The 21,129-nt window shown below is 41.0% G+C and overlaps 1 protein-coding gene across 4 annotated transcripts in view; it reads right to left on the bottom strand.

Moving 5' to 3' along the window:
- Positions 1-21,129, bottom strand: part of LOC135217090 (NSFL1 cofactor p47-like) — a 139,885-nt gene that overhangs the window by 112,939 nt on the left and 5,817 nt on the right. For all 4 annotated transcript variants that reach the window (XM_064252792.1, XM_064252800.1, XM_064252776.1 and 1 more), the window contains exon 2: positions 13,725-13,852. Coding sequence is in view for 2 of the 4 variants with exons in the window: in XM_064252776.1 (XP_064108846.1) it covers positions 13,725-13,852 (128 nt within the window). In the remaining 2 variants the exon portion in view is untranslated. The remainder of the gene's footprint in view (positions 1-13,724; positions 13,853-21,129) is intronic.

Below are 21,129 nucleotides of genomic sequence, written 5' to 3'. Positions count from 1 at the left end.
GCATAAAGTATTATCCTCTCTTTCTTTGACGCCCTTTATCTTAAATTCTGTAAAGCATTTATATTTAGGGAAAAAAAAAAAACTAAAGTTTATTCCCCTTTCTATAAAATAAAGATGGTGTATATTGCTACTTCTCTTGGTTCAAGGAAAAGGAAGCAGTCTACAGGAAGCCTGTTCGTCTTTTCTACATTGCTAAGAGATCTATGAGAAGACTTTCCGTAGGTCTCACAACTCTTTGCAATAAATGTTTCGACATATGATAACAGTTATTATCGTTGATCGAGAAGGTTCTCACGGACATGCAAAATCTTGCATCGAACCTCTTTTTCCAAATAGATTCTCTTTGTTAACGCGAACAGGAGCGAAAAAAAAAAGATTCTCAATGCTCTTTGCGATATGAGAGTCATGGAATTGGCCTAAGTGATTAAATGGGTAACGAAATCAGGAACGAATCTTGCCGTTACCGAGCGTTCTGTCCCTGAAGGCGGTCTACTGGACTCTTATGTAATAACTCGCTAAAAACGAGAAAATATCTTGGATGGTGCTCTTGGCTCATTGCGCCCAGGCTGGCGTTCTGGCGCATTGCGCCAGGTTGGCGCTTCAGACCGGCGCTTTCTTCTAATACTCTTTATGTTATGTGCCAGAACATCTGTGCCTTTATGGTACCCTGACATCCTTACACATGTTAATTCCGTTCTTAGTAGGAAAAAAAAAACTCTTATATACGTAGTATATTCATTCAGGGAAACCATTTCTGCCACGAAGAGAATGTTTCCCATTCCACTCATCCGTCTTCTCTTGAGCAATATCTGATTCTAAAAAGGTTGTGTGCGTTTCTCGAAAGACTTGACCATACCGTAGTCTTAAGGTGAATTCTCTACTACATCCATCTTCTCACTAAGCATGTATTCTAATAAGCCATGCTTTCGTAAGCATGAGAGCATTATAATATATAATGTTCTGCTGTGTTAGAATCCTTTAATAATGTTCCCTACGGTAAACAGCATTGAAAGGTTATAATATCTTTCTTATTGAAAGCTTCTTAGCAAAAGGCAGACAATATTTTATTTATGTTAGCTTAACTATCCCCTCCATTCGAGACTAAGTCCATGATTGTAGGGGGAATATACGGTTAACCATTCCATCCCGTTGGAGAGAGAGATGCAACCGACTGCTAATGACCGAGACCTGGATGGTACTGTATTGGCCTTACGCTTACAATGACAGCCCGGCCGTCGTCTCGCTCGCTGCCTGGCTGCATTCATCGTGAGTTGCCAGTTACTTCATTTAATGAAGGAATATAATAAAATTATTCCCGAGCCTAAGGAAGCTCTCAATAATGCCAATTTAAGCCAAACAACCTCTGTTAAATACCGAAGCTGAGTAGGTATTGTCGTAACAAACTTTTAAGCGAAGTCCTTACCAGGAAAATCCTGTAAGGATATAGATAATTTCGTAGCGAACCACAAAGGCACTATGGTATGCTATATGACTTGTCATTCAGCAGTCGTATGCAGCAAGTCTTCCTTCTACATTCTTTTCCTCTCCGATGCGGAGAGAGAATGGAAATTTTGCCCTCTCCGTTTCTTTTCGTCAATAAACACGAATTAGCATTAGTCGAAAGAGATCGCAATGAAAACTCTCGGATCGAAGAGAATCCCTCAAATTTTTATCTCTGGAGATAAGGCCGTATTCTACGCCTCTATTATCTGGAAGAGCCTCTAATCAATGAATGAAGCTCGTACGAACCTTGTTCAATTTGCAAACGATTGCCACTCTTTCTGTAAATGGTTGGTTGCATTATTTTAGAAGGAGGAAGATTTTAATATCGTCTTATTAGTAATGAACTAATTTTTTCAATAAAAAAGGTCGCTAAGGTCTTATAAACTGAGAGACCTGCTCCCTTATTGGCTTCCAATTCCGATCTATCTTCCATTTCCTGTCCATCAAGTGGGAGAAGGAATGAGCAACCGGAGGAGAGCGCCTCCTTGCCGTAAGGTGAAGGGCTTTTGTTTTAGCAGTACCGATTCTAACCTGACAAGGGCTAAGGCCGCCACTGTGCGACATCTTGAGTCCCCGCCAGGAAAAAAACCGATCTTGCTCTTGCCATTACTTGCATTAAGACTATCCTGAGAAGGGCGACGGCCACCTGTGCAACAACTCCCGTCCTTATCAGAAGAAATCCTCGAATATCTTCACCTTACGCAGAATCAGGATCTAACTCCATATACGATGAAGATCCTGGTTTATAGCTTCAGGCGCTTAGCGCCTCATTCTTCAGGCGCTTTGCTCCTCGTTTCAGGCACTTCAGGACGCTTGAGGCTTTCCAGGCCGCTTTCCACCGCCTCATCTGAGGCGCTTCAGAAGCCTTGCGCATCGTTTCAGGCGCTCCAGGCGCTTTGCACCTCATTTCAGGCGCCTCAGGCGCTTTTCGCCTCGTTTCAGGCGCTTCAGGCACTCCGAGCCTGTTTCAGGAGCTTCAGGCGATTTGCGACTCCTTTGAGCCTCCGAGCTTTTTTTGGCCTTCCGTTCAGCTTTTCAGGCGCTTTGCGCCTCGATTTAGGCTCTTAGGCGCTTGAGCCTCATTTCAGGCTCTTTAGGCGCTTTGAGCCTCATTTCACATCATTTGGCTCTTTAGGCGCTTTTTGGCCTCTTTCAGCGTCTTTAGGCCGCTTTGCGCCTCATTTCAGCCTCTTCAGGCGCTTGCGCCTCATTTCAGGCTCTTCAGACGCTTTGCGCCTCGTTCCAGGGCTCTCAGGCGCCTCGAGCCTTGTTTCAGGCGTTCAGGCGCTTCATGTCCGAGGAGCTAGAAGCTTAAAAATTATATAATGTATGTTTAATCATTAACCGAGATCCATAATTCATTCGATCAACATATATTCTTTAATATCTAATTCGTTCTTCTCAGAATAGATATATTTTTCATATAAATGTACCGATGAGAATTTGTTGAAAATAACTCTTTCAAACCCCATGGGATAGAGCCTCCGTCTTTTATAGTACGGGGGACGAAAAAAACAGGATAGGGCAATGCCTCTACCGCAACTGTTATCGAAAGATATCTCTCTGAGGTTCCGATATCTACGACGAGATTATCTTGCATCTTCATTGAATCTTATGGCCGTTGAAACTTTCTTCTCCTTATCCGTCAACACGATAATAATAAGGGGTGGGAACACATTACATTAGGATGCCTTTCAATGGCGAACTTGGCAGTCTGGGACGTTCTACAGAACCTGCCGAGGGGACGCCTGATTGGTGGGGATTCTCTGGAAAAAACCCCCCTGGGCGGTTGTCGACATCCTTCTCCTCTGGGCTTGTGAGCTTGGAAGAGGTCTAGACCTGGGAACGAGACAGAGCCGATCAGACGCACCCTCCATTGCAATGGGGGAACAACACTATATTCACTTCTTACCTTTTAAAAGCTTGCATTTGAGCTATCCATTTATCTTCAATTTGCATATATAAATATGATATTGTTATCGATACCAATAAGAAGTTTGTTCATACTTACATGGCAGTAATATAATATATAGCTTGGATTTTTCTTTTGAAGTCCGCCGAATTTAAAAACATTCCCCGACACAACGCAGTGGTACGGCCATGGTTGGTTAGTACCCTTCCCATTCCCTATCCCTACCCTTCCCCCAGCCGTGCCGCGCTGGGAGGCGGGTATTCAGGAACCATTCCCATTTTCTATTCATAATTTTTATTTCCACTGTCCCACTGAGGGGAGGTGGGTGGGTGGGTACTTGATTATATATATCGCCAGGTAAGTATGAACAAACTTTATTGTATCATAACAATATCATTTTGTTCATGAAACTTACCTGTCAGATATATATATAGCTGAATCCCACCGTTGGAGGTGGGAAGGGACAGAATGAAGGATTTTGGGAAACAAATGCATGCAGATGATTTACATCTTGGTTCCACCTGTTAGCATAAGCCGACTTCGTGATTACTGTCACCCAAGTCTGCTTCTGCTTTACTAGAGTTGCCAGCGAGGTAGAGACCTAAAAAGCTGGTGCACTCCAGATGATCTGTCAACGGGGGCGTGACCACAATGTGACTAGACCATATTGGACCATACCATGAGGGCTAAGAAGTAAAAATAAATATATATATATATCACCACCTGACCAACCTAGCCAAAGTTAGGTGTGTTAACTAAGCTTAAGAGTTAAGAAGTCGCCGTTGTCGGCGGACTCAACAACTAAATTAAGAGCTCTTCCTAACCATTTTCTACAGGATGGAGGATGAGTTGGTACTTATTCTTGCCCCCAAGATTGTGTCTGCAGACACTATGGCCCTAGCGAGCAGCAGACCTCATATGCCATCTTCACATCTCGCAGGGAGTGTGAAGTGAACACAGAGTTGCTTCGCTAAAACATGGTACTCAGGATGTTGCTGAGTGCCATGCTCTGTTGAAATGCTTCCGAGGCCGCGCCCTCACCTCGTGAGCATTCCGATAAAAAAGATTTCAAAATCTTTGTAGCAAACACAATGAAGGAGCATTTTTTGAAAGAACTCCTTAACACTAAAGCCAGGGTGTTCTTCGATATGGGCAAGTCTGGTCTTTTTCGGAACACTGCAGATTGCCCGAATGACTTCGACTTTCTTGAGTTTTATGTAGATAAAACTTGAGAGACCTGGACAGGCACAGGACTCTCTCTGGCTCCTGCCACTAACTTGTGCCATCCTTGCTTCCAAGCTCCTGGCCCAAGGACAAAACGGGTTTCCATTCTTAGGCCACAACGGAAGGCTTAGAGAGCACACCGCCTTGTGTTCTCTAAAGCCAAAACTTGTGACGATGGCTTAAAATCTCACTAACCCTCTTTGTCGTATCTAGGTGGTTAGAAGAAGGCCTTCCTGATCACATGCAAGAAGGTTAACAGTAGGAGAGGTTCGAATGCTTTGACATCAAGAACTCAGACTACGTCTAAGTTCCATATTGAAAAGCTTCGATCTGGACATGCACAGTCAGTCCGTCTGTACTAAACAAAGTCAGGGTGACCGACCAGTTGACCAGTCAGACGAATCAAGGACAGCAAGGCTGTACCCTGAAGACCATAAGGCACTATTCTTCGCTGAAGGTGGGACTGCCTGGGCGATTCAATCTAAGCAAACCTTGGGGGTGTTGTATCAACGCAACCCAACGTCGTCAGCGAATCAACTCCTTACTCGAGCTTCGGTGCAGGAGAAAGGAGCAGGAAGGCAAAAAGGCGATTCCAGTCCCGAAGGAAGAATGCCTGCAGTCCAACCTGGTCTCATGTTACACGATCATCGGGGGTTGGTGTATAAAACGCAACCGACTTCGTCAACAAGAAACTCAGGGCTACTATATGTCGCCTGATCTCGCACGAGTGTCTGACTCCGAGAAAACAGGTGAGACAAAAAGTAGATGGTGAGCGAGTTTCGAGATTCCACAGAAACTCAAAGATCGTGAAGGGCTTTGTTGTTTGACAGACGCAAATCTCTGAGCCCAAAAGCCGTCAACAACATATTTGCGTATTCTTTAATAGTTTGTGACTGCCCTTATCCCATTCTTCAGACGGAAATGGAAGACGGTAATCTTATTCCTCAACATCTCGATAGTCTGAACGTTGTCAGACTCAGAGCGGAGAGGTTATAGGTACCTTTCGAGTTAAGAGTAGACCGACTCTCTCGGAAAAGGTCCTTGGAAAGTGAACTAGGAAGGATGTGGCCTCTGTGAATCCAGGATCCTGAAGGCCACAACATGGGGCGAATCAGCGTCATTGTCGCTCCCTGTGACGTCATAAAAAATCCTCATTACATTTCCTAAGCGATTGAAAAAGGGGAAAAGAGACTAAACATCCATCCCCGTTTAATATCATAGGATGGCGTTTAATGGTACCGATCCCGGATCGAGAAAAAGGGGGAGCAGAGAATAAGAAGCCTCTTCGTCCTCAACATATCGAAGAGAAGAATGAAAGGGCGTCCCTAAAGTTCCACAAATATCAACATACTTCTAAAGAAAGATTCCACTCGGAAGTTCAAAACAGTTGCTGCCGTCGATCGAGACGATTCGTTAACGGACCTTTTGCAATTCCTGTAACGAACATCTAGAGGATCGTTACATTCTAATCTAACGCCTGGTTGTTATAATAGGCTCCTTTCTCGTAAACTCGAGCAGGGACCGAGAGAAGATACTTCTTAAGATATGAGAGAGCTGAGGAATATCAGAGTTGAGTGGACCACTGGTTCCAAAAACTGGTTTCGAGGACTGGAGGGACGACCGAATTGCATTTACTTCTTTCAGATTAAGATCCAGGACATCTGAAACACTATCCAAGATGTCCGCACCTTCTTTCTATCATGACGCACTGAGAGATGTTCAGAATAATTCCTAGATCTAGAATAATTATTTCAGTTTCCCGGTAGGAAAAAAATGTGGTCTGAATTGCAGTCTATTCAAAGGGGAAACAAACTTCTTCAGGAAGGAAATGGTCCCCAGCAAGCTCATCCATTCCCTCCCCGAGTATGCTTACTTCCCTATAATGCGCTTTGCCTAAGCAGGAGAGCATATAAAAGTGCAATGTTGCGGTAGACTCTCGTTCTATACCGTGCGGTACGGCGCACCGAAAGGATTGAGATAACTCGTTGAACATAGTAAGGCAAAAACGAATGCAACGTTTATTCATTCACGTAAGAAATCCCCTCAATCTTAGGCTAAAGTCCGTGATTGTAGGACAGAGATACAGTTAGTCAGCATTCCCGCAGGAAGACGTAACCGCCAGCCCAGAGTTACGGTTAGTCAGTCAATCCCGCAGGAGAGACGTAAACCGCCAGCCCAGAGATACGGTTAGTCAGTCAATCCCGCAGGAGAGAGAGCTTAACCTACAGCGCATGACAGCGCACGATCTGTTACTGGCTCGGTTGGAACTTGGACAGTCAGACACAGCAGCAGCCAGCAGCTTTACGAACGTCGTCTCTTAACTTTATGTCTGGGTTGCCAGCTACCCTATTCTACGAAGAAATAGGTCCGTTATTTTTTGAGCAAAAAGAGACTCTCAAGCTGGTATATTTAAGCGAAACAGAAAACGCTAAATATATAGATGCGTTTGTGTCGTCAGAACACTACCATACAACGGTAAAAGATAAATCGGAAACTCCTGGAAGGCTGCAGGGAGTAACGATTAAATGTCCTTAAAATAATGGACAATAGACCTCTCTTGGTGCCATCCGAAGAGGTAACTACAGCAAGCGTGTATGACTTGAACCAACCAGTAGAAAAATAACGCAAGGCAAAATATTTTATTATATCACAATAAAGTTTGATCATACTACCTGGCAGACATATATATAGCTGAATTCGGAAATACAGCTACATATATCTGACAGGCAAGTTTCATGAACAACACTTAAGAGAATCGAAGCAGACAGCTCAAGCTTCTTATGTTATTGGACATAAGCGTTCATTGACGTAGTCTACAAGTCTATTTCTTGTACGAGTCTGCGAATGACGAATGAGAGCTCTTCCGAATCTTGTCAATAAGAGCTTATTCGCTTACGCAATATCAAGTTTAAAGAGATGTTTGTCAATGAGAACTAACCCATTTACGGGACAAAGAGATATTTTGTCAATGAGGGGATACCCACTTACTTGACAAAACGATAGTATATTGTCAATGGGGGAAAGTCACTGAATTGACAAAAACGTAATCCAGGAAGTCGAGCATTTTATTTTTCCGATTCCCGTCTCAAACGAGAAAGGGGCAAGAATCTGTTAAGAGACAGGGCTTACGGCAGGTAGAACGACGATGTTCAATTCGGCAGCGTAGTCCCGACTAGAAACTAACAAAATCTATCATCTGAAAAAACCCTTTCAGATGTGCTAAAAAGCTTGCAAAAATTATCCTGGGGAAGAGGAAGAAAACTCTCCAACCAGCTTCCTCTCCCGTATCACAACTAATGCCTGCTAAAGCTTAAAATTTATTGGCAGTATGGCAAAGGTGGCAAAGGAAGTCCTGTCTTGCGCTTTCCTGAAAAGCGTCCTTTTGATGAATGCCTTTGCAAGAATCCTACTGAACGTCGCCGAGACGTCGAGCCTTTACATAACCCGTAACTGCCTTATCGCAAAGTCTTGACTGCGGTAGAGAAAACGAGATTCTTCCCTTGAGCTTTCCTTAACTCCATCCACCTTTGCGAAAAGCAATATAATATTGACAGAGACCTCTTGAATTCACGAAACCCGAGGTCTTGCTGGGTTTCGAAGAGAAGAAGTCTGTCACTTTAAGCTTCCTCCGAAGCACTGCTTACTTCACATTCTTGAGGCTCAAATCTTAAACAGAGCTTGAAGTCTGAAGAGTCACAGAAACGTTCATCCCAGGAGACAAACCTGGTGTGCGCTGGTGCGCGCGTCGCGTCCAGTTTGCGAGGACGCTCGGCGTCCACTGGCGAGGACGCTCGGCGTTCCACTGGCGCGCGCCTGGCGTCCATCCGAGCGTCCCGTTCAAGCCGATTCGTCAAAAGAAGCGTGCAGAAAATCGTCATGCTCCTGACCGGCGTCAAAACAAGCGAGAGAAACTGCCTTCTTTTTTTTCATATTTCTCGGTGGAAAGACGTACACGTGATCAGGCGACGTTCGCCTTCTTACTTCTCACTGAAACGCATAACGAGAGAGAGTGAGGGGACGTGAAGCGTCCTCTTCTATAAAAGCTTCTCTATTTAGAGGGCGAGAGTCCTTCGACATTCGTGCACGTGCACGCATCTTCCGCAGCTGGGAAACGTCAAACAGGTCCTACCTACCGAAGGGACGCCAGATCGATGTGGGTTCCCCGTAACCCTCCCTTCGGCTTTCGACATGCCCTCTCCCTAGTCCTGGGGGGAGTCCGACAGAGGTCCAGGCCTAGAGGCGTTATGGGGCGGATCTGACGTTCCCTCCTGACGAGAGAGAGGACGTGAAGCGTCCTCTTCTCTAAAGCTTCTTAGAGGGCGCGAGTCCTTCCGAGAGCTCCAACCCTTGCGCGGGGAGGACGCCTCGGAGGACGAGAAGCAAATCCTTCAGGATTCGTGCACGTGCACGAACTTTGGGCAGTCTGGGGATTTTCATCAGAAACTGCCGAAGGCACGCCAGATCGGTGGGGGTTTTCCTCGTAACCCTCCTTCGGCTTTCGACATGCCCTCTCCCTGTGGTCCTGGTGGAGTCCGACAGAGGTCTAGACCTAGAGGCGTTATAAGGCCGATCTGACGCAACCCTCCACTACACAAGGGGCACTGTCACTGTGCCCTCTTAGCCACTTCACTATTGCTCTCTAAAGCAAGCACTTTCGATTCTAAGTTACGAAACGAAAGAGTATAAGAGAAAAGGGCAAATAAACATAACCTCTACAGAGGGCCACTGCTTTTAGGCCCGAATGGCAACATTACAGGGTTGATGGAGGTAACAATAACAGAAGTTAGCACTCTTCACAACAATGGAAGGAGCGATCACCTCTCGCAGACATATTCATAACCCGTAGGCCATACTATAGGGTTAGGCAAAATAAAGTCTACAGGAAGGGTTGCAGCGCTCATACTGACTTTTGTTTACTGATTAATTGCGTACATACGAATCATACTTTTTCCTTACGGAATTAGACATGTTTACTGATTAATTGCGTACATACGAATCATCATCGTCTTCCTTACGGAATAGACAAAGTCTCACACTCCTTACATGACAAATCTCAACAAAGAAGCAAGACCCAAACCCCTCGTGCATACCAAGTGCGGATCTACCGAAGCTTTCGGTAGCCACACCCTATCTTTGCAGACAACACCCTCTGAAACTAGCCTAACTAGATTCAGATATCTTATGCAAAAATGAATCAAATTCAAATCAATTTAAGATAGCGTATGCCTAGCCACAAATCCAAGTAAATAAATCAAAAAGACAATTAGGATACTTAGCGGCAATGAAGTTTCCAAAATCCTAAGAGGAGGTACTGAAAACAGGGTGTTTTTCAGCACCGGCGACAGAAAAATTATGAATAGAAAATGGGAATGGTCCTGATACCGCCTCCCAGCGGCGGGAATGGGGTACTAACCACCTGGCCGACCACTGCGTGTGTCGGAAGTTTTTTAAATTCTGTCGGACTTCAGAAAATACAGCTATATATATATCTGACAGGTAAGTTTCATGAACAAATTGTAGTTTCTGAGGAGTAAGAAGGTGATGAGGATGCAACAACTACTAGTACTGCTAATACTCTAACTGCTCGTTAGCACAAACGCTATTAAAGCTTATAAAGTAAGCTATCTAGTTATATGCTTTTTCTGACTTCCTAAAGTAGGATTAGAGTTTAATATTTCCTTAATAAAGTTGTAACCTTTATTACATGTAATAATGAATAAATATTAATAATTCTCTTTATGGCAAACTATGTGAGTGTCTACCGATGATTTCGGTAGTTTCACTTAGTATTTTCTTCGAAATTTCAAAGCGAAATTCATTAAAAAGTTAATAAAAGCGTATGCCGAACCAAAGACCCAGTACTTCCCTGCAAAAAACAGCCCAGAAGATCGATGGCGATGAAACACGAAAATCAAATCAGGAGGAACCGTAAACGTATGTTTACAGTCCAAATGATAGAGAAAAATCTGTCCTTAGAAGGTAATAGTTCCTATTCCTGCCACCCAGCGGCAGGCTGGTAGATTACCTGACCTACCTACCTGTGGCGTGTGCCGCGAAATTCGAATTTCTATCGGGGACGACGGAGTCTATAGCTAAGTATATATCTGACAGGGAAGTTGAATGTATGAAATCATTTATTTATCATACAAAAGCATACATCTCTGTAAGAGAGAGAGAATTATTAAGGGATTTTGACGAAGGAAAAATCTATTTCTGGGGGAAGACCTGGGTTGCCCGGTGAAATGTTCCTGTAGCACACATTTCTAGGTATAAATAGATGCTAAATATACCAGAGAAAAAAGCCATATGGAATGTTGGAGTTACTACCCCCAACTCGCTCATCCCTAAAGGGTGTCGGTATAGCACAAGAGCGAGTGGAAGCCACTACCACAGATACTTTGCCAATTAGAAGTCTCCTCTCAAAATCCCTCTCTAGAGAAGTGCCGTTACAACGTCTACCTTCCGCTTGCTACTACTACTACCTCTGCCAGAAACCTTCATTCCTGGAATACGCACCCAAGCTTGGGCCAGCTAAAGGGCGGGGGACAAGGAGAAGAGAGGGATGGGTTCACCGGGAGACACAGGTCTTCCCCAAGAAATAGATTTTTCCTTTGTCAAAATCCCTTTTCTGGGTTCGACCTGTGTCGGCTGGTGAAATAGTAGCAGAGAATTGGCCATACAAGCTTGGTAAACTACAAAATTTTATAAATATATAAGGAAAATAAAAATTTTCTTAAAATTACGTTTTAATAACCAATGTAAGAATAGCAAGTTACAAATGGTAAAAAGTACTAAATATGACCAAATCCATACTATCCTGGGAAAAACAACAGGTAATGAACACAAAAAACAAACAATTATGAACTATGTACATGTCCAGGAGTGGGTTGATGAGCAATCCAGACCGGAACATAAGGCAGAAAGGCAGGGATTACAAGCGAGGCAGGTAGGTGAGAGTGAGTATCAAAACAAAAAATAATAGCGAAAAAATAGAATACAAAAATAGAGTTACATAACTAGGCCATATCAGGGGAGCCAATGTTCCCTTCAGCCACTGCCGAATATTTAAGGGCCTCTAAATTATTCAGATAGTGGCGTTTAAATACTGTCGGGGATTTCCAACCCGTATATTTTTTAAGATCCTCGAAGTTCATATTATGAAAATAATTAACTGAGGTAGCCACGGCACGGATATCATGGACATGAGGGACTGAATCCGGATTGGCTTGTTTAATAAAATAAAGAATTTGTTGTATAATTCCCTTCAAGGAAATGGTTCCGCCTTTTTCTCTAATAAAAAGAGGACCTGAAGACCTTTCAGAAGTTCTGCCCAGATAAGATTTTAATGTAACGATAGGGCATATTGATGGGTCCTGAGGAAAGGTACAATCTTCCATGGAGACCACCTGTTTTGTGGGTCTTCATTCTTTGCTAGGAATTTCCGATCTGGGAAGAGCAGAACTTCTCCTGACGGGAGGAAATCAATATGATTTGGTTCTCTAGAGAGAGCCAACAGTTCAGATATTCTGGCGCCTGAGACCAGACTCATTAAAAAAGGGATTTTGACGTAGGAAAAATCTATTTCTGGGCGAGGAAGCTGTGTCGCTCCGTGAAATAGGTTCCTTCATCACTATTTCTAAGGTAAAATATTGCTATAATACCAGAAAACTGCTAAATTAGACATGCCAGAATATTCTGGCTTGCTCACCTTCATTAAAAGGTGTCGGTATAGTTCTAGGGCGAGTGAAAACCACTACCACATCACCCTCTCATTATCAGTATCTGAAGCCAACCTGAGTACATCGTTTAAAAACCAGGAGACTGTGTGAGGGCGGTCCACCAGTCTCAGACGAGCACATGCTCTAGGGATAGACGAGAAGTACAAATCTGTCAAATCAATATTAAAGCCAAACTGAAATATCTTCCTCAAGGCAGATTTAGTCGTAGTAATGGTACTAGCAGCTAGGCCTTTTTCGAACAGTTCTAAAAAATGAAATTGACAGATTCATAGTCATATCAATTCTCTATTCCTAATACAGCTTCGGTATTCACAGCAGAACTTTGCGCAATAGCCTCAGCCATAAAAATAATTAAACATCACTCAATAATTTTGTGATTTTTAGTGACTCAAGAAGTGCCATAGAAGCCATCCAGAGTTACAAACCAAAAAATAATATAGTACAACAAATTAAATTATCACTTCATAAATTAGATATTATTGGGAAAAAAGTAGAAATATGTTGAATCCCTGTCCATGTAGGGATCAAAGGAAATGAAGAGGCTGACAAAGCAGCCAAAGAAGCAATTCAAATGACAAGATCAAGTGTGAATCTCCCTATGAGTGATTATGTAACATACATAAAGATGGGTATTATAAGGAAATGGCAACATATTTGGAATGAAGAATCAGAAAATAGCAAATTAAAGCAAATAAAACCTGATGTTGGAAAGTGGAGTTCATCATATCAGAGAGAGAGACATGAACATGTAATTCTGACACATCTCCGTATAGGTCATACCCGTCTGACACATGGACACTTAAGGAGCAGCCCACACGACTCTGCTCCAGAGTGTTCAGAGTGCAAGGAGTTGGTCATAGTCAGACATGTCTTGTGCGAGTGTCCAAAGTATGACCAGCAGAGACTGTCAACTTTTGGAAATAAGACAATAAAAGAAATTTTGTCAGAATCTTTTACATTTTCGGTAGTTCCGATTTTGACTTTTCTGAGGAACTGCAATTTAATTAATAAAATATAAAACATTAGTGTTTTTAGTTGGTTGGTGCATTCAATAACAGACACATCTCGCATTTTAGTACAAAAGCTACAAATAACGGCTGATATACTGTAATAACGTGTTGTTCACTACAGTATACAGATATTTTTTCATATTACAATACAGGTTGGGTCCTGCTTTTGTACTACTGCAAATAAAAAATATTTACTGGCATTTAAATGTGCTTCACTTTTATTCTGAATAAGCTGCTGCTGACCAACATAAAAACATTGAAAAAGTTCTGTCCTGTAGCATATCGGTGAAAACAATGAATATATAACGGCCACAACTGTTTGAAACCTCTCCTCACCTTGCTTGTGGAGTAGTTTGTGCAGATGGCTGCTGTGGTGTGTTTGGAGCACCTTCTGCCTCTGGTCTAACACCTAGTGGTTCTGTAGGACTTTCTTCACCCTCTTCATAAAAACTCCCAAGCGCTGACTGAAATATAAAAAAATTAATTTTTTTTACAAAATATATATAATAGATGTTTACAAAACATAAAAACAAATAAAATTTTTTAAAAATAAATACTAGTACTTATCTCTATTACAATAGCTGTATTCCTCAGATCAGGTGGGAGGGCAATTGTGCATAAAAAAAAAAAAATATTCATAGGCCGCCTTGGCTTGTCGTCCTGTTTCTTTTAAAGTCGTGGAGAGCCGAAGACCTTTTCTTGCTGTACACACACTTTTTGGTCCTTTAACCGTCTTTAGTAGGAGGTCCGCTTTCTTCCTCTTTCTTGTGGGGATATGAACTCGAGACTGACAGACATGCTGATGGAGTTTCAGTCTAGCTTGTCAAATTATTACCTTTTACATAGCTACGCTGTCTCCTCTCTGCAACTGCTTAGCGAGGAAGCCGCCTTTGGGATTTGTTGCCCGCGGGAGTTTTTAGCGAGGAAGACAAGTAACTCATTTCTGATGCTGCAGGGCAATGTCCTCATGCTTATACTCACTCAATTTGGAAGAAGTGAGAACACTTTCGCTTCCTGTCTGATTATGCAGCTCGGTTTAAGGCGATAAGGAATTATCTATTGGTAGTCTTATTTTATACCTTTCGGGGATAAGTGCAAACTCAGGTTCTGGGATATGGACAGTTGCAACCTCCTAACATGCATGGAGAAACTTGGGACCAGTACGTTACACGGTGGAGACAATGAAGGGCAATTGTGATTCTTTTTGGTTGTCATCCACTGGTTTAATCTCCCTCTTATAGCTTCCTTTATCTTCAGCAGAAATCTCTCATAAGTATCTTTTTAGTAGGAGATTGTATATAGAGGGAATGAAGGTCCAAGGGTAATTAATTCTTTAGGATGAGCTCCATAAGTAATTGGAGATATTCTTGGACATTTGGAGACTGAATAACAGGAAGTGTCTGCCCACATACTTGTTGGTTTTCTAGCATGGTTTTAGTGCATTTCCAAAGAACGGTCAGACTTGTGGTACACATGCAGAATGTATTCCACTTACTAATACATCCACAGTCATGCAAGTTCCTTCAAGATGTTTTTACAAGAAGGTATTGCTGTTCTGTGTGCTTTGTTTGGGTTAGTGTGCAGCCCTCTGTAAGTTATGTCAGGGACTTGTTGCCTTTTGGTGGATGGTGTCGACTTTAGGAGCAAGACACTTCTACTGAATCAGTGATTCAAGTTGGCCAACTCTGTCAACATTATGCCAAGGGCCAAGGACCTGTTGCTTCTTCTGGCTCAATTTCTATGCATTATATTGTTAATTCTCTATATCCCAATTCTTATCTAGTGATGTGGGGATGATACTTAATTAGGCATGCTTGTCAGTCAAAGATGAATAGTCATGTGCTGCTTGAAGAATTTTAGGCCTGAAGGAAATTTCCTATACGGTAGGGGCTTCTCCTTATTATGAAACATGGCGTCACTGGGGATATTTTCAGATAATCGTGCTCAATTAATGTACAGTTTCAGCATAAGAATTATGAATTAAAAATAAAGTTCATTCAATTTGTAAGTAATCCAGGACCAACTTTGGCTCCAGGACTGTAGGAGGGGCTCTGTAACCAAGATTTGTCCATTTTGTTCTTAAACCTAAGTGCAGGTTTTGGTCTTCTCCCCCTGTCATGCAACACATACAGAGTTTAACTAGTGTCATTACACTTTCATGCGACATAGAATGGTCAACACTACACCTGGTAAAACTTTTTAGATGGCAGGGCAGTGGGATGACATCAGGATGCTTAGCAGGTTTATTCCCAGTCAGAAACAAAGTCTTTGTGGCAAGTTTGCTGCTTTTGAGTTAAATGAAACAACATATGTATTGGTTTGATCATTCATTCTGTGGAAGGACAGTGTTTCACCAATTGGGGATTCAGGAAGAACAAACTGTCTACAAGGGCCTCTACATCCGTAAGTTTGGCACTAGGTGTGGGATTTAAGGAGCACTCAGACTTACTAGCATGTCGATGAACAGGGACATTAAAATGATTACTACTACTTTGATGACCCTCAGGCTTGAGCAGTGGACGTTTCCTTAAATTTGGCCTAATTCAGACTCATAGGCCTGCCCCTGATATCTACTCTGAATACTATTGAGCAATTTCAAGTTCAAGAATTGCTTAGTGTCTCCTATAGAGCCCTTGTAGCCTCAGGGCAAGTGATTTTCAGAATTTCCAATACTCTCGGTAAATGTCTCATTCTTCCATTGAGAATAAATCAACTCTACTACACAATTCCATACATTTCCATTAACTTGGGCATCTCCTTAACTGCTTGGAGATGTTAGAATGTCCCCTCCCAATAATAAGATTTTCAAGTTATCATAGGTTCTGTCCTTAATTTAAGACTGCCATGGCAGTCAGAAGCAGTGGTATGTGTATTACTGAGGGCACCATTCTAGAGGAATTTTCAGCACCTGGAACCTTATAGACGTCAATGTTTTCTGTTTTGAGATAATAAGACTCACTGGCTACTTCCAAAGTTATCGTTCCATATTGCATCAAGTACTTTTAGATCTTGCTGAGGCCCAGCACAGTAAGGTGTTGAAATTGAAGCCCCTTCATCTCTATATCAGTCTCATCCCTGTAGTTTAAATGTGGGTCTAAACTATATCTGAATTTACTGTAAAACCTTTTATTTAGCACTAGCAGCGGATAAGTAAATTTATTGTCAGCACCCTTCTTTAAGCTGGTGTAAAGGGAATGCTATTTTAGCTTCCTGCCTTAAAGCTGAGGGTGATGTTAAGGCTATGCTTTACAGTGCCCTGTAAGAATTCCAATGTAACCCTTAAGTGGGGAAGAAGAGGAAACTTCTCCATCCTGTTGGGGCATTTAAATCTAAAGGTTAAACGTAGAACAATTTATCATCCTTTTACAAACCTTGAACATCTTTGTCAAAGGTAAATGCTGGAAGAGGCAGTTAACCTTTGGCTTTGTGGTTTTAAGAAACATAGATGTCGTTGTCAAAAGTTAAGCCTGGAAGAAGCAAAATTCAACCTTTTGTTTTGTGGTAAAAAAAAAAAAAAAAAAAAAAAAAAAAAAAAAAAAAAAAAAAAAAACTAGCTGTCTTTGCCAATGGTTAATCCTTGAACGCCGAGCCACTATTTACCAAAGTATCTCTCGTATGCCGGCAGCGTTCAGGAGTTAGCGCCGAAGCGGAAAGAAAGTTTTTTTTTTTAAATCACAGCACGCTTAGTTTTCAAGATTAAGAGTTCATTTTTGGCTCCTTTTTTTTGTCATTGCCTGAAGTTTAGTATGCAACCTCAGAGATGAAAAAAGATATCATTATCATATATAAATATTGGAATATATAACAGCGCAAAAAATTTCATATATAATTGTATACATATATAAATATTGGAATATATAACAGCGCAAAAAATTTCATATATAATTGTATACATATCACCCTGTGAGCAAAACGGTTAAAGCTAATAAGTTAATTTTTTTCGTTTTATTGTACACTAAATTGCGATGATTTTGGTATGTAACAAATTGTAAAACGATCAAAGCACCACAGAGAAAATATTATCACAAAAGATGTATAAATTCGTAACGCCCAGACGTAAAAAAAGTTTTTTCAAAAATCAAAATATTGTGCTAGAGACTTCCTGTTTGTTGTAAAATGAAGGTAATTGTTTGAATATTACTAGACTGTAAGAGTTTTAGCTTACAATTGCAGTTTTTACCATTTCGGTCAAGTTAAAGTTGACCAAAGGTCGAATTTTTTCTGTTTATCGTGATTTATATGAAAATACATTTCAAAACTGATAAAAGCTATAATCATTAGTTATTCTTTGTTGTATTCTACATGAAATTGCACACATTTTCATATAAAACTTTATATAACGGCTAATATAAAACGGTGCAAACATTAAGACAAACTGACAAAAGAATTTCTGAGATTTTTGGCAGAGTTACCGTGCATGGACGTAAGGAAAAAGTGTTTTTCAAAAATTCACCATAAATCGAAATATTGTGCTGGAGTCTTCCAATTTGTTGAAAAAGAAGGTAAATGTTTGGATATTACTAAAATGTAAGAGTTTTAGCTTACAATTGCGTTTTTTTACCATTTCGGTTGAGTCAAAGTTGAACGAAGGTTGAAATTTTGGCACTTATCGTGATTTATATGAAAATATTTCAAAACTGAATGCTACAATCATGGTTTTTTTTTTTTTTGTATATTACATGAAATTGCGCACATTTTCATATATAAAACATTATGTAAAGGATAATATAAAATGGTGCAAACATTACGACAAGCTGACAAAAGAATTTCTGAGATTTCCGGCAGTTACCGCACGGACGCACGGAAAAGTTTTTTCAAAAATTCACCATAAATCGAAATATTGTGCTAGAGACTTCCAATTTGTTGCAAAATGAGGAAAAATGATTGATTATTGCTAGAATGTAAGATTTTTAGCTTACAAATATGTTTTTTGACCATTTCGGTCGAGTCAAAGTTGACCAAAGGTTGAAATTTTGGCACCGTGATTTTTATGAAAATATTCAAAACTGATAAAAGCTACAACCATGAGTTATTTTTTTTTATTTCTACATGAAATTATGCACATTTTCATATATAAAGCTTTATGTAACGGCTAATATAAAACGGTGCAAACATTACGACAAAGTGACGAAAGAATTTCTGAGATTTTTGGCAGAGTTACCGTGCGGAAATAAGGAAAAAGTGTTTTCAAAAATTCACCATAAATCAAAATATTGTGCTAGAGTTTTCCAATTTGTTGCAAAATAAAGGTAAATGATTGAATATTACTAGAATGCAAGAGTTTTAGCTTACAATTGCGTATTTTTACCATTTCGGTCAAGTCAAATTTGACCAACAGTTGAAATTTTGGCACTTATCGTGATTTATATGAAAATATTTCAAAACTGATAAAAGCTACAACCATGGGTTGATTTTTGTTGTATTATAAATGAAATTGCACACATTTTCACATATAAAACTTTATGTTAAGGCTAATATAAAACGGTGCAAAGATTATGACAAACTGACGAAAGAATTTCTGAGATTTTCAGCATAGTTTCCACGCGGACGTAAGGAAAAAGTTTTTTTTAAAAATTCACCATAAATCAAAATATTGTGCTAGAGACTTCCAATTTGTTGCACAATGAAGTTAAATGATTGAATATTACTAGAATGTAATAGTTTTAGCTTACAATTGCATTTTTTTACCATTTCGGTGGTAAAAGTTGACCGAAAGTTGAAATTTTTGCACTTATCGTGATTTATATGAAAATATTTCAAAACTGATAAAAGCTACAACCATGGGTTGCTTTTTGTTGTATTCTAAATGAAATTGCACACATTTTCATATATAAAATGTTATTGGCATGATACAATAAAGTTTTATGCATACTTACCTGGCAGATATATACTTAGCTATAGACTCCGTCGTCCCCGATAGAAATTCGAATTTCGCGGCACACTCTACAGGTAGGTCAGGTGATCTACCGCCCCGCCGCTGGTGGCGGGAATAGGAATCATTCCCGTTTTCTAAGACAGATTTTCTCTTCCACCTGTCTCCTGAGGGGAGGTCGGGTGGGCCATACACCGTATATATCTGCCAGGTAAGTATGCATAAAACTTTATTGTATCATGACAATAACATTTTTATGCATTCAACTTACCTGTCAGATATATACTTAGCTGATTGGCACCTTTGGCGGAGGGTAAGAGACAGCTAATCTACTGAAATAGACACGAAACAACATATGTTGTAGGTAATAAAATTAAAAACCTTGATTCCTACCTGTGTTAGCGAAAGACTTCATGGCTACTGCCTAGGAGCCCGTATCGCTTCAAGAGCCTCAGCGAGGTAGTGACCTCATGCTAAGAGTTCTTGATGGTCTGTTAAGAGATCTTACCCACTTACGCTTCAGAACCTTAGGATCTTTGTCAATGGGGTCCTATCCACTTACATGACAAAACACCTTGCCTATTGGCATGATCATAGAGCACGACACTAATCCCGATCACCTGATCCTCATTGGGGTTAGTACTAAGATTGAAAGGAGTCATCCCCGAACATCCTTTCAAGCAACCCACAACTCACAAACAATATTAAAACTAATTATTAAAAATATTAAAAACAAATTTAAGGATCAGCGTCTGCTCCATTTCCCAGTATAGTATCCGCTGATACATAAGGTCCAAGAGCGAAACATTTATCGTATGTTATTCTAACATCCTTTAAATAGTGGGATGCAAATACTGAATTGCACCTCCAATAAGTTGCTGCTAAAAATGTTTCTCATGGACATATTCTTCGTAAAAGAAAGGAAGTTTGCCACAGCCCGGACTTCGTGAGCTTTCACTCTTCAGCAGCTTTAAAGAGTTCTCTTGGCAATTCCTATGAGCTTCGGTAATTACATTTCTGACAAAGAATGCCAGTGCGTTCTTTGACATAGGTCTCTTGGGGTTTCTTACGAACACCAAAGGACCTTGTCGACATCCCTGAAGCTGTGTCTTCTTTTCTAAATAAAATTTAAGGTCCTGACTGGGCAAAGGGACCGATCCAACTCTCTTCCTACCAGAGAAGAGAGTCCCTTGACTTCGAAACTTCTAGCCAAGGTTTTTTAGAAGGGTTCTCATTCTTGCTAGGAAAAGATCCTGGAAAGAAATGACAGCCGAGTCTTTTCTAAATCCCACCCAAGGGTCCAAAGCATGCAATTCACTGATCCTCTTAGCAGTTGCGAGAGCCAACAGGAATATGCATTTGCTAGTAAGATCTCTGAATGAGATTTTATCTATAGGTTCGAACCTGTCCGACATCAAGAACTTTAGGACAACGTCCAGGTTCCAACTCGGGGGAATCGACAATCTCAATTTCGTATAGTCTCGAAAGACCTGATGAGATCATGAAGATCCTTATTATTCTCGAGATTCAGCCCTCTGTTTCTAAAAACAGCTGAGAGCATGCTCCTATATCCCTTGATAGTTGATATGGCCAATTTGGATTCTTCTCTTAAGAAGAGGAGAAAATCCGCGATTTCGGTTACAGAGGTATTGGAAGAGGACAGCTTCTTCGACCTACACCATCTACGGAAAACTTCCCCACTTCGATTGGTAGACCCGCAGGGTAGAGGCTCTGCGGGCTCTAGCAATTGAAGTTGCCACTTTCTTTGAAAAGCCTCTCGCTCTGACCAGTCTTTCGATAGTCAAAAGGCAGTCAGGGAGAGACTTTGGGATGTTTTTGTGGAACCTCTCGAAGTGGGGTTGTCTGAGC

The sequence above is a fragment of the Macrobrachium nipponense genome, chromosome 19, assembly GCF_015104395.2.
Source record: "Macrobrachium nipponense isolate FS-2020 chromosome 19, ASM1510439v2, whole genome shotgun sequence".
In the NCBI taxonomy this organism is placed as follows: domain Eukaryota; kingdom Metazoa; phylum Arthropoda; class Malacostraca; order Decapoda; family Palaemonidae; genus Macrobrachium; species Macrobrachium nipponense.
Note: the sequence above shows the minus strand (reverse complement) of the source record. Positions and strands in the feature narration are given on the sequence as shown.